The 14,237-nt window shown below is 56.0% G+C and overlaps 1 protein-coding gene across 1 annotated transcript; it reads right to left on the bottom strand.

Moving 5' to 3' along the window:
• Nucleotides 1–301: 301 nt before the first annotated feature.
• Agxt (alanine--glyoxylate aminotransferase) lies at nt 302–11,502 on the bottom strand. Its single transcript, XM_020183067.2, has 11 exons — nt 11,222–11,502; nt 10,915–11,107; nt 9,498–9,562; nt 8,848–8,948; nt 7,678–7,748; nt 6,630–6,714; nt 5,384–5,479; nt 4,607–4,676; nt 2,844–2,939; nt 2,351–2,479; nt 302–1,834 (listed from the first exon to the last, which is right to left on the bottom strand). The coding sequence occupies exons 1-11, from the start codon at nt 11,450–11,452 to the stop codon at nt 1,727–1,729; spliced, it is 1,245 nt and encodes a 414-aa protein (XP_020038656.1). The 5' UTR covers nt 11,453–11,502; the 3' UTR covers nt 302–1,726.
• Between the last annotated feature and the right edge of the window lie 2,735 nt (nt 11,503–14,237).

Raw genomic sequence — 14,237 nt, 5'->3', positions numbered from 1 at the left:
CAATTGAGAGACTGTGGTGGCCGTTGGTTCTGAACAAGGCCAGAGGTGAAAATCCAAATAACATGAGCAAAAATTTGAACTGGCACTTCTCAAAAGAAAGTATACATCATTAATCACCAGGGAAATGCAAATTAGATGCAATTTCACACTTGCTAGAACAAAAGAAAACATTGATGTAGGGCACCCATAACTCTCATGTGTGGTGTCTTGTAAGGTCAAGCCAACCTAATGACCCCCAAACTCCACCCCTCATTATTACCCAACAAAAACAAAAATACATAGTCATGCAAAGACTTGCATCGAAAGTTCTTTACAACTTTTATAATGGCCTCAAACTGGAAATAACTCAGATGTCCATCACCCATAGGTAAAGGAACAGATTGTAATGTCCTCACAGGAAGCGGTCATGTCAGGAACAAGGACAGACAAACAGACAGAGTGTATGAAGGTCTGAGAAGCCTGGAGACATAAAGATGCAGCACAGAACATGTTTGTGTCCACTGATACCACAATGCTGACCTGAAGGGTGTAAATCCCACAGAGGGATTTGAGCCAGGGGACTTCCCCTGGGTGATTCCCCTCCAGACAAACCACTTGTACTTGAATTCTGGTCTCAGTGTCTGCTTTTGGGGAAACCAAATCCAGACTGTGCTGATCTCTGGACAAAGGCCGGACTCAATGTGGCCACATGGCCCTGAGTGTTCTGGCCCCCTGTTTTCCAGGCTCCTCTCTGAGAGCCTTCTCCCTGCTCCTGGGTTCTCCATCTGGCATAGATCACAGCTCTGCTGTGATCATGTCTGTGTGACATTCAGGTCTGTCTCTTCTGGTCACTGTGAGTCCACGAGGCAGCAGCCTCTGTCAGCCAGGGATAGGGACAAAGCCTGTCCCCCCTGCCTTAGTGCTGTGTGCCACCTTGACAAGAAGGAGACTCTGCCTGGCCTTCTTCCTGGGGTTCTTAGAGGCAGGATCTAGAAGTGCAGCTGTGGCTGTGGCTGCCCTGTGCACAACCTGGTGCTGTGTAGATCAAGAGACCAGCCTGGTGGAAAGCTTCCCAGAGGAGAGGTGGGGATCAAAGGCCTCAGAGACCCAGCAGAGGGTGAACTGGGGGCTAGAGGCCACCTCAGCTGCATACTTAAGGGCCATGTGGGTAGCTGCAAAGCAGACACGAAGACCAGAATTCAAGTACAAGTGTAGGCTGCAGGGCTAAGGGTGTAGGCCTTGGTCTTGTTCGTGTGCTCATGCGTGTTCTTGTCTGTATGAATGGGACTTCCTGTGGGTTCAACTACAGGTTGCATGTGAGGATGTTTCTTGGGGTGCAACATTTGGGAACAGTCCCAGGGAAGGATCTGCTCACAGGCTCCAGGATGAGGAGTGCCCCTTGAAGGGCCAAACTTGGGCAGTGCAAGCAGCAGAAGTCTCTCTGTTGAGACTCTGCTCCAGCTGGCCTCACACAGTGAGAGGAGAAGTCTGGCCAGTGATTCACTGAATTTTCTCAGAGGCCAGTGGCCTGCAGGGACTTTGGCTCCTTTGGAAGGCACTGTGGATCCTGTTTCTAGGAGGTCCCACATGTGAGGCTGGGGAAGCTACCCTACCCTGTCCCCTGCTTGCCTTGTCTGGTGGGGCCCCCAGCTTTCCTGTCACCAGGTCCAGTGATCTTGTACCAGTCTGTTGGCTCCTGCTGCATCCCCAACCCTTCAGTAGAATGTGTGTGGTGGGTGGATGGTGGTCACAGCTTGTTCTGGGGACAGTGCTGCAGAGCCTGTCTCAGGGCCTCTATCAGGCGGTCCACATTCTCTCGGGTGGCATTGCAGCCCAGAAGACCAATCCGCAGCACCTGGTGGGCATAAGCCAGGCCAGATGTCAGCCTCTGTCTAAGGCCCCCAGACCTGACTGAGGGCTGATCAGAGCCAGGATGGGCTCACCCCTCAGCATGCAGGAAGGAAGCCAAGAGCTTTGTCCAGGCTACACAGGGGCTGGACACACAGAGCTAGAGAAGAGAGTCCAGGGAGCGGTCAGAGAAGGCCACTTAGCATAGCTGACTCTGCAGAGTCAGCTGAACCCAGTCCAGGGTTTCCAGGTCCTTTCAGAGGGAAGGAGGGATATTCTGAGTAGAACTGGAAGGACCACACTGGTGGCCTCACCATGTAGGGTAGAGGGAGCTGGAGAGAACCCTGCCTGAATCCCTGCTTGCACAGGTCCCCTTTAGGGGAAGTTTGTTCCTTTTGGGATGGCCCTGCTGTCCTGCCCTGCCCCACCCCAGAACTGACACAGATTGGGTGCTCAGCAGTGCTCAGTGTGGTGGTGAGTCTTCTAGTGTCTCAGCATCAGTGCCCTGGCCCAGGAGACTCACCTTCCCCAGAGTGGGCCCAAGGCCACCCGTGACCTCGATGCTGAAGTGATCTAGCAAGTAGTTGGTGATGTCTCTCCAGTTGTAGCCAGGAGGCACAGTCACAGTCGTGATTGTCGGCAGCCGGATTGCCTGCAGGAAGTGGCAGGCTCAGCCACATGGGCCAGGTGCCCTAAGTGCCTGTCACAACAGTTCTTGCCCAAGACATCTGCCTGGGCTGCCTGGGCTGCACTAATTTCAAGCTCCAGAGAAGGGGCTGGAGGACAGCAGGTGTCATCCTACCAGTAGCTGCCTGCAGGAGTCCTAAGGCAGAGCATCATAGACACCTGGAGACTCCCAGCAGCCTGAGTCTCTCCCTGGGCAGGTTGCATGCACCTTGGGGGAGGCCCAGTTTCCACTCGGACCACCAGCTTTGTCTCACCAGTCCTTACCCCCGCACTGGGCTCCAGGGAGCCTGACTCACTCAGCTGATTCCCTAACCCCTGGGCCTCCTTACCGGGTCCTTCACAAAAAGCTTTAGGCCCAGCTCCTGCAGGCGCCCATGTAGATATGCTGCGGCCTCGCGGTGTTGCTGCCAGCAATTTTCCAGGCCCTGTGGGGAGACAGTGGGGGCACTGACTAGGCTGGGCAGGGTGGGTCCCCATCCATCTCTGAAGATGGCTGTGGTGGGGGCCACTTCAGGCTGGGACACCACCTCCTGGAGACCCTATTTGGGGCCCAAGCAGACTCTGGACTGGGCCTGTTTGGGGCAGGTAATGGTCTGGGAGGGAGGGAGGCAGGCTGTCATGGGAGCCCAGTGGCCCCTGGGGAGGCAGGTGAGGGCGCGTTCCTCCCAAGGAAGGGGGGAGCAGCTGGCTACATGGGGTTGGCAGTCAGAACTGGGCCTCCTCTGCCTGTGAGTGGTGATTTACTGATGCTGGACCTCCCAGTGCCATGTCCCCTGACCTCCAGGAACTAGCTTCCCTATCCCTGGCCCCCAGGCCCTGTCTTTCCCATTAGCAGCTACTCTTCACTGATTACTACCACATCCTCAGCACACCATCCCCACAGTCCCGGAGGTACGTCCCCTCTCCTGTGAACCCTCCCCTTCTCTTCTTGCCCTTCCCAGTCCAGACTCTGACGCTTTCTGCTTAGGGGCATGCACAGCCGGCCAGGGCATGGGTGACCATCAGGCTCACAGGAAGCCTTGTTTCTAACCAAGCTCTCAGGTGATGGGTTGATGAGTGACTGCGAGGGGAAACATGGTAGTCACAACCCAGGAGCCCAGAGCCTTCTTGGGCTCTGTAGCTAGCCAACAGCCCCTAGGTAATGTTAGGACCCAGAGGAAGGTGGCTGAATTTCCTCTTCTGTGTCCTGCTCAAGACCTTGGTCACACTTGACTTCCTATGTCCTGAGAGCAGATTTTTCACTGGACACAACCACCACCCTGGCCATACACAGATACCATGGCCTGGCTCCTGCTGGCCCCAGGAACAGCACATGCCTGAGTGTGCCAACACTTCCTGATTTGTGCAAGGACTGCCATGGCTGACTACTTCCCCAGGGCTTGTGTGGAAGATACCGCCTGCACAGCAGTGTGAAGAGCGGGCTCCAGGTGGTGGTGGCCAGTGCCTGACTGTGGGAGTAGTTTGTAATGAAAGCCAAGTTGGTTCTTTCTTGCTGTCTCTAGGTCTCTCTTGCTGTCTCTGTCTCTCCACCCCCCACACCATGTGCTACCTCCAGATTTGCTATGAAGAACGAAGCAACAAGGCCCTCACAAGATGGCTCCTTGAGCTTGAACCTCTTAGCCTTCAAAGCCAGGCGTCAAATTCATTTCTGTTAGTTATAAATTATTCAGTCTGTGGTATTCTGTTAGAGTGACAAGGATTACGACAAGTGCAACCAAGGACTGCATACCCAGCCCCGTGGCCTTCCCTCCTCCCACACGTCCCTTTCTCAAACCTACTCATGCTCTTCCAACTGAAGAGCTGGAAGAAGCACCTGCTCCATATCTGCATCTTCACCTGGCTCTGTCTTCCTGGCTCACCACAGTTGCTGGCCCTCCCTCTGCCAGCTGCTCTCAGGCAAGGCCCCTTCTCCCTGCTACACCACAGCCTGTCTTTCCTGCAGGCTAGGCCCATCTGCAAACCAACCTGACTTGCCATCTTAGGAACCTTTTTGTCCTCCTTCGCTAGCTTGAGGGATTGCAGGGAAGGTGACCTCCCAGAGGCACCCTTGTCTATAACACAGGATCTGGGAGCTGAGGGCCTGTCCCCTCACCTGCTCCACCATGAGTGCCAGGCTCTCCCTCAGGCTGTACAAGCTGACAACAGGTGTGGTATGATGGTACCTGTTAGAAAGAAAGAGGCTTGGTCCAGTGCCATGGGTAGTGATTTGGGTCAGTAACTGATGTCGCACCCCAGCAGTCCAGGCTCTCTGTCAGTGGCTAGCCCATTCCTAGGGGCACTGTCCTGTTTCAGGATCATAGGCCCAGAGCTGAAAGGGCAGCTCCTTTGGTAAGGGGGGAGGGTCCAAATGGGGCCTGGCAGCTTTGCAAGGGGAGAGGCATGGAAAAAGCTGCTGCCTCTTCATGGAGGCCCCCAGTACTCCAGTTCCTGAGAAGCCAGCACTGGTCAACTTGTGCCACTAGGCTAGGGCACACACTTCCTGGTATCATTTCCCAAGTGTGATACACAGTGCTTTGGAATTGTGGCCAAGTTTGCCTTACTGAGTCCCAGGTAACTTTCTCTTACTGGGAGCGAGTGAGACTGAGGCCTGGGAATGGGAAGGTGTAGTAAGGCCCTCTTACTACACAAAGACCCCAAGACAGGATAGGCCTGTGGAAAGGGCAGTGGGGGTTCTTCTGTGACCCAGGCTTCTAGGCCAGGTGACAAATGGGGCCTGGGTTGGACAGTACTTGATGACCAGCACAGGGAGTCCTGGGACTCCCACTGGGGTATGGGGGCACAGAAGCAAGGGATGCTGAGCCTAATGCATGAGGCCAGGTGTGGGAGAGGCCACCCCCCAGCCCCGTTCCCTATCCCTGCCTGCTCTCACATCCTGGGCTTCTCGTCGCAGCCCCAGAAGTTGGCCAGCCATGTGAGGTCCATGTAGAAGGAGAAGGGCTTTGTCTTCCGAGTGTAGACCTTGTGTCTGGGCAGGAGAAACAAACCTGAGTGCCCGCCTCAGCCTTTGTGGCTGTCCTGTGTCACTGACATTAGTGGGGTGGGGCCCTAGAAGGGCCTGTCTCCTCATTTTTGCTCAGGGGACCATGTGGGCCCATGTGGGTTGAGATTTCCTCAGGCCACCCAGCCCTGCTCGGTGAGACCCTGTCATATGGGGATCCAAGTCTCCAACCACTATTAGTCTCTTCCTCTCCCCTGACCCCTCCCACATGTTGGTTCTGCCTCATTCCTCAGTTCACTTGAGGCTGAGCCCTCATTTGAGGACAGGATGTCTGCTGCATTGGCAGCTCCACCCCAAGGAATGACAGGGGAAACTGAGGGCCCAGGGTTGAGGGAGCTGGGGTTCTTGAGGCTTGGGATGGTTGGGTGAAATGAGCCCCTCAGTGGGGCTCAACACTGCACACCCTGCACACTACTTCCCTGGGTGGTCACCTCCCCTCCTCACGCTCTTCTGCTCAGCTCCTTTCCTTCCTGCTCACTCTGGCTATCCACCCTGCACCTTGCCAGGGACTTCAGTTTGCTCTCCTCTCAGATGCAGGGACACTTTAGACATCTATTCTTCAGGTGGACATGTCCAGCTGGGTGTCTCCTGAGCACCAGATGCAGACTCAGATTTTCCTGCAACTTCTCCCATAGCTTAGCAGGCCTCTGACTTCCTGAGTCCTGTGCAGAATTTCTGACCATCTCAATGGCCTGGTTGCAGCTGAATGGTGACTACCTGCTGAGACCTGTCTCCCATCACCTGCACCCTCCCTCTGACCCCAATCCAGCCTGGCTCAGAGTCTGGACATCAGGGCTGTGAGGTGACAGGGAGACTATACAGTGGAGGTACAGCTCTTGTGTAACTCCTGGAAGCTATGCTGTGATGGAGGGTGGGGCCTGAGCACTGGGCCCCCAGACTCACTGGTGTGAAGTTAGAACCTCTAGAATGCCAGTCTCTGTTCCTGCTCACAAGTCTAGGCCCTGACCTGTGAACCTGGAACAGACTCTGACCTTCAGAACGCCCAGCAGGATGGGCAAGGAGAGGTCCAGACCGAGTACCCTTCCTTCCCTCCTTTTTTGGACCACCTGTACTCCCTCTGTATCCAGGCTCAGAGGCAGGGTCTGCGGTCACTCACTTTGCCTTGTCACTGAAGGAGATGAGGGAGGTCCCGGGCTGACCATTCAGGACCTTCTGGGAGCCTGTATATAAGACGTCGATGCCTGGGAAGAGGGAAGGGTGTGTTTATGATGGGCTGAGCACCACCACTGCCCAAGCAGTGTCATCCCAACAGATGTCTACCCAGCCCAGGCCCCATTCTGAATCTGGGGGGCTAAGAGTGCTGATAGGTAGAGAGGTGGGGAGGGAGTCCTGGGTCCAGATTTCCACTCTGCTCTCTGCCCTAACCCCAGGCCCACACCTTTCAGCACAGCTTTTCTTCCCTCTGTGAAGGAGGAGCAGCCCAGCCTGTGGGCAACCCCTGGCACTATGGCCCATTCCCCAAGCCTGATAGAAAGGCTGTCCCCATCCTCCCACCAGCTCCTGCGGCAGCCTGAGAGCCTCCCAAATGCCCCTGGAGGAGCTGTCTCCTGTCTGTACCCCGTCCTCCATCTGAGAGCCCGGCAGAAACACCAGGCTGTGGATTCACTCATGGAGCCTGTCCTGCCTGGTGCTGTGTGTGCATGTGCTGTGTCCCCAAGGGATCATGTGTTGGGAGCTTGGCCCTCAGTGTGGTGTGGGGGGAGGTAGTGGGACCCTTAAGAAATGGGGCCTAATGTGAAGCGATGTGGTCACTGGGTACTGTCCTCAGAAGGAATTGACCCTGGCCGGTTCTCACAAGAGCACTGGCCTCTCCCTGGTCTCCGGCTCCCCAAACTGCCATGATACCATCCACCAAGAGGTGATGCAGCTGGGGAACTTTGCCAGAGATCACACTGTGCCTCCCAAACTGCAAACTAAATCGATCTCTTTTCCTTAGGTATTCCATTATAGTAATGGAAACTGAACTAAATCCACCCAGCGAGGAGCTGGCATTGCCCAAGCCTATGGAGACAGGGCCTTAAGCCCAGATAGAGGCTGGGAGTGACCTTTGGTCACTGTCAGCCAGAAACTTCCAGCAAGGACCTCTGTACTCTCAGGGCTCACCAGTGTGCGGGGTCTGACAGGGGCTGTGGGCCACACCTTACCTTGCTGGTCCATGTAGATGGGGACTCCACCCAGAGAAGCCACGGCGTCAATCAGGAGCAGGCACTGGTACCTGGAGGAGGCACAGGGCGTGTGGGCAGCTGAGTGGGGGGAGTTCAGACCTCAGCCTGGATAGGGTTTCCATGGAGGGGCTTTAAAAGCCTTTGGAAGGCCAGCAAGAAAGCAGGAGGAGTGACTTCTGCCTCCCACACAGAGCCTCTGCACCCTGAATGCTGATAGGCTCTCCCACACCTGTGGCTCTCTCTCTCTGACTCAGCTCCTTGAAACCTGCAGGATTGAGCAGGTGTCAATACTGGGGCCTCAGTGAGTGTCACAACCTAGGCTGACCCACTGTAGGATCCCAGTGGTCAGTCTGGGCAGCTGGGACTTTGAGTGCCAAGAGCCTGTGTGCCCCGGTGACCTGGTAACACAAACGCTTGGGTCTCTCTCTACCCATAGCTGCTCAGCTCTGCTGTCTGTCCGGAAGTGCAGAACTGGAAGAGGACAGAGTCCAGGGGCAGCAAGGAGAACACTCCCTTCCCACGCACCTGATTACCCCTGCACCTGAGTGTCCCCCATATAAAAGACACAAGATACATCCACATCAGCCCGGGGGAGGGGGTGGTTTGGAACTTCTGAAGTCAGATTATGTTTGTGGGCAGAGTCCATGTGACAGGCTCCTGGTGGGAGCCCCTCCTAGTTGTGGAGACTTTCCGTCCTGTCCTGTGGTCAGCTCTACAGACAACACTACTGGGTGACAAGGTGCCCTGTCACTGTTTCTTGGGAGGAGCCTCCTCTGAACCTCTACACTGGATGGGAGAGCTGTAGGAGGGAAATGGAGGGGCAGCTTTGGATCTGGGCATCTCTGGGTGAGGACAGAGCAGGCCCTGTTGTGCAGACAGCAGGTAGCAGTGCCCCTTGGCAGCCATGGAGCACCTGACCCTGCTCCAGTCCCTGGGATCTCTCGGAGAGGAAGAGCCCAGCCAGATTCAGCCAGAGCAAGAGGGGCCTGAGAAGGGCCTGATGCCCATGCTATGTGACAGAGGCAGGGTGGGAAGTGGGACTGGGGGATAGCTGGGCTACCCTGCCACCTTCTGCCACTAGCGCCACTGCAGCCAGGCTCTGTGCTTTACTCTGCCCCTGGCACTGTTGCCACCTGGGGCCAGACTCACCTGTGGCACAGCTCTCCAAAGCCATCGAGGGGCTGCATCACGCCACTGGATGACTCCCCGTGGGTCAGGAACAGCAACACCGGCTTGTGCTGAGCCAGGCCCTGAGGGGCAGAGGTGACAGTTGTAAGCAGAGCTGACAGGGGCCTTTCTCTGGGCCAGTCAGTCCTGGGCAGCAGGAGCAGGATAGGCCTCAACTCTTCCCGTCTGTGTGTGCTGGAGGTTGGGGCAGGCAGCTGGGGGCTTGTCAGCTCTGGGCAGGGGTCTTTTTCAAGAAGAAGAATTTGGACAAGAAGGATTGGCTCCAGCCTCCTGCCCATCCTGTCGGGGCTGTTGCATAGTTCACTGTATCTCACAGTCTACAGGTCTGGACTGGCCCAAGGGTCAGAGATGGATCCTGTCTATCTAGCCCCCAGACCCAGCCTCCTACCTCCAACTGTGCTGGCCCTGCCCACATGACTGGGCTCCTGACTCAGTTTCTCTGCCAGACAGAACCAGGCTTCCCACCTGTTTCCAGGTATTGGGATGCCCCTCCTATGCCCAGTCCCCGGAAGAGCTGTGGGCCAAACGTAGGCTTCAGCCTCCCAGTTCTGACCTTACTCTGCTGGGCTGCCACCTCTGGCCCCCCAGTCCCAGAACCAGTGTACCAGTACCTCTTCCACCTCCTGAAGTGTGTAGTGGCATCCAGCCTCCTTAATCATCGAGTGTACACGGGCTCCTGTGGGCAGGGGCGGAGTGGACAGTGATCAGCCCCCACCTACTGCAAGAGCCAGTGTTGGGGCCAGTGGACCCTGGGAGGGCAGGACTGCCCCACTCTGGCACCCCCCCACAGAGGAAATGGAGCACAGTCAGTAAGGATTGCTCTTCACGAAGACTTATCGCCATCCTGGCCTCAGGGCATTGGAACTGAAGCTTCAGGGTGCCCTTCCTGAGGCCACCATTCCTGAGCTCTGCCATCTCAGGCATTCCTGGCTCTTTGCAGCCTCACCACAGACAACAAACAAGCATCTGTACAAGCCATGCTGAGCAATGCCTTCCCCGACTGCGGGCGGGCCCCTGAGGGGTGAGGCCACACCAAGTTTAAGGCCAGCTCACAGAAAGCCCATAATGTTTGAAGGGTGACTTAAGAAGGTATGAATGAGTGCAAGAAGGCACAGCGGGCCTTGTCCCTCTGGTGCTGGTGGTACCAGGAATCAGGCAACCTCTGTCTAAGACCTGTGTTCTATGCATAGCTCGTTGACATAGTCCTGGCAGGGGGAGAACCAGGACCCATCCAAACCCCAGGGAAGAGCCCAGGCTGGGTTGCAAGGTGGCACAGGGTTAGAGACTTGCCTAGGTCACATCTTGGGCCTCTGAGCCCAGATGTCTAATGTCCACTCTGAGTTTTGGCCCACAACCAGAGTCCTGGCAGAGAGAGAGCCAGAGACCACCAAAGCTTCTGCCCAGCCCTAGTTTCCTTTGAAAAAGTATAAGGACTGACAGGGACTGGAGAGGGGTGGGGACCCTCCTGGGCTGTCCAGGTGTCCAATAGCCTGGCTACGTGGAACAGACAATGTTGGAGGTACCAAAAGGCCACAGTCTATTTCTCAGCTTGCCATACTCTCCTGCCTCAGAGAACCTCACTCTGGTGGAAGAACTGTCCCTACGTCCACATTTCGGGGATGCACACAGCTCCAGAAAGGAGGCTGTTTCTGAGATCTGGGGGAGGGGTAGCCTCTGAAACCCTGTCCTGTCACAGAGCAGAGTGATGCTTGGTGACAGAAGGGCTGTAAGAGCTCAGACAAGGGGCTTTCCAGAAGCAGCTGTCACAGACTCTGGGAGAACAGGGGGTTGGGACACCCACCCACTGTGCTGCCACCTCTCAGAGTCCAGGCCCCATGAGCAACCTGAAGCCTGCGTGGAGGAAAAAGCAGGCTGGTGAGAGATGGTTGCATGAAAGGCCACACAGAATGAGCACCTGCCCGGGATGGCACAGGCCAGTGCCTGGTAAGTAGAGAGAGCTGCCACCTTCTACCCAGAAGGCCTTGGGAGGATGGAGCAGGGCCACACCCCACCTGCCCTCTCCCTTACCTATCCGCTCCCCGATCTCTGCAGCTCGCTGTCCCCATATGCCATTGGACCCGACCAGGAAGGAGTCCCCCGGCTCCAGGAGGTTGAACAGGGCCGTCTCCAGGGCACAGTGTCCTGAGCCTGTGACGACCAACGTGAGGGGGTTCTGGGTCTGGAACACATACTGGATGCCTTGCTTGATCTCGTCCATGATCTGGATGGTAAGCACAGGGGTCAGACATGCTCCCCAGCTATCTCCCAAGTGGGGAGGAAGCTCAGCGCTGACCACCACCCTAAGTGGTGGCTGCAGCTGCTCACCGAGGCTCACCTGTAACATCTCCTCGTGCATGTGACCAATCATTTGCAGACCACCGGCCACCTGGACTCTCGGAGCCAAGTTGGAGGGGCCAGGCCCTAGCAGAAGCCTGTTGGGTACAGAGAGGGGCTTTCGCAGGGTCTCTGGGGGGTGTACCAGTAGCTGGTGGGAAGCCATGGTCCGTACCCAACCTGCCGCTCTGGGGCCCAGGGCCACACTGGCCTTGGCCAGTGCCCTGAACATTTCCCAGCTGGCCCTGCGCTGGACTCAGAAGCCAGGCCTAGCCGATGGGCCCCTCCCTGCCCTCAGGTTTTTTAAACCCTGATCAATGTTTGTCCAGCTATCTGGATGGACGGTTGGTGTGTTGAACCCTCAGCTGGGGGAAGGGAGCTTCTTGAGTCCAGTCAAAGAAAAACAGTGTGGAACTACCCACTTGATCTCTCCCACTCCCTTTGTCCCTCTCAACCTCAGGATACCCAGCCCTGCCTGCAGACCCTGCTGAGCCAGGGGTCTAAAATTGTTTCTTAAGGGGTCAGTGAGAAATACTTCTGGCTTGCAGCCATATAGCTGCAACCACTCAGCTCTGTGGGAGTCTGAGAGCAGCTAGTGGGGTAGCTGGATTCCAATAACACTTTATTCACACACACACACACACACACACACACACACACACACATGACACAGGCCGTGTGGGCCAGATTTGGCCCATGGACTGTAGTTTGCTGATCCTGGCTTAACTGATGGACAGGCTCAGTTTAGCAAATATACATGTGCTGTGCTGTGTGGAGACCCCACTCTCACACACAGTAAGTCACACTCACACAACACCATAAGTCACACTAGCATACATGCATTAATTCTCACACTCTTACACTAACTCATACACACTCACTCTCACATTATCTTCTATACACACATACTCACTTATACACAGACATTCAAACTCACACTTGCACACTCACGCACACACTCACATGCTCACGTACTCACCCACACTAGGCCTGACCTTTAAGGACTAGCATTTGCCATGCTCCCTTGTACCAGAGGCCCTCAAGTCTGGGTTTTACACCCATAGCCAATGCCCAACTCTCTTGGGAGTAGCTTCTGCTTGCTGGGTCAGCAGGGACCTCTTTCGAGGGTCCCTAAAGAGAAGGAGCCCTATGCGGTTGAGGGCCCCAGAGGAGTTGCTTGTATCCCTGAAAGTCAGAAAAGCTGCATTTGCCCCCAACCTGAAAGACCCCTACCCCTGGACCCCAGCAAACGGGTGAGGGTGTGGATGGTGCTCTCTGAAGCCAGACTTGCCATGCTGTGCTCAGGGGCCCAGTTGCCACCTGACAGGGCTCCCTGCTCCCTGTTGGTAGATCTGATACCTCTTTGAGGGGTAGCTCTGGACTTTGTGACATACTCCCAGGTAGGCAGAGCAGGGTTGCCTTGTCAGGCACTGGGCTATGGGCCTCCAGGGTCAGAGTGTCCTCAGTTTACCCAAACCTGAGCCCCTGCCCAGCCCTGGCACTGACCCACCACAGTCCAGGTTATCCATTCCTCTACTCCAAGCTGATCTCAAACCATCACCATGCCCTGAGGCTGGGGTGATACACCCTCCTGGAACCTGTAAGCTGGGCCTTGGCTCCCCAAGGGAGAGCACAGCACAGCACACCTCGGCTCAGCTCCTGCCCTGTCCTCTCTGGGCTCCTCCAAGCCCAAATACCACCGCGTTCCTGGACACTTATCCTTCACCAGCTCCTTGGGGCTCTGTTGATGTGCTCCCCTCAGGTACACCCCCTGCACCCACCTAACAAACACACAGAGTTCCCTCTGCCAAAAACCCTTGTCCCTTTCTTTGCTCTGTCCCATCTCAGACTCTTGGGAGATGTCCTAACTGTTGAAGGTTCAGATGTCTTTGGATGCCCTTCATCCTGACAAGGACACTTCTCTGTGAGGGCATGTGTACCATCTGTTTGCCACTGGCCCTTCTTGGCAGGATCAACACCCTCCTCCCCCATGCAATCCTCTGTGCCCAGTGTGGCACATGGGAGGCACAGAAAGTAGGGGTCCGCCTGAGGGTGGGTGCATCTCACCGAGAGCTAGGGAGGAGCACATCACTCAGGGTGGAGGGCAGGTTCACCTGGGCTGACAACAGCCAGGAGCTGAGCTGTTGCAACCAGTGAGGGCGTCACCTCAGGCCCCAAGCTGATTGGGAGGTCAACACTGCCAACAGCAAATGTCAGGGCAGGTAATGACCTCTGTCTCCCAGGAGATAGAGGCCACCTGGGTCACCTGAGCCAGGCAGTTCCAGCCTCCAAGTCAAGGTAGAAGATGCATCCTGTAGCCAACTAGTCAAGCAGGAACTGAGAACATCCAGGAGATGTGCCTGGGCCAGCAGCTGTCAGATGAGGGTGGGTGTCAGGTCCAGATCAGGATCTGGGCAGCAGGGTGGCCCCCCAGGGGCCTTAGTTCTCCAGACAGATTCACTCCCTGCTACTCCATGCCATGACTTGTTTCCTTTTTAAATTTAACCTCTGGTTTTATGGTGATCGATAAGAAATGATGAAGACGGTCACTCTGGCCTGTGGATTTGGAGCTTTTCTTGTTACGGCAGATTGTTGTACCACTCCGGGGTACTCTGTGCAGAGGAGGATGTCGTCTGCTCTAACACAAGGGCCCTCACTTCTCCTGCCAGCTGCTTGTCCCATTGACATTTCCAATAGGCACCTTTAAGATCTAGGGTAAACCCTCCTGTCTTGACATCCAGGCCAGAGGTGGTCACCAGCAGCCAATGAGTTCACTGTCCCCCGATAGCCAGCAAGTCCCAGTGAAAGGGGGGATTTGCTCAAACCCGCAGCCTCAGCTGGAGGGGCAGGACTCCTTTGGGCTGCTAGACCAGCTGTGTGACGTGCAGCTTTGCCTCAGCGGCATCCAGATCCCAGGTGCCCCCTGCAGATCAGGATCTGCAGAGCAGAAGGTGGTCTCTGCCTGGTGAGGATCATGAAGAACCAGATGCCCTGAGCAGCTCCTGACCAGACACCCT

The sequence above is a fragment of the Castor canadensis genome, chromosome 4 (genome assembly GCF_047511655.1).
Source record: "Castor canadensis chromosome 4, mCasCan1.hap1v2, whole genome shotgun sequence".
Lineage (NCBI taxonomy): Eukaryota > Metazoa > Chordata > Mammalia > Rodentia > Castoridae > Castor > Castor canadensis.
The sequence above is the reverse complement of the archived record's forward strand: the minus strand, read 5'-3'. Positions and strand labels throughout refer to the sequence as shown.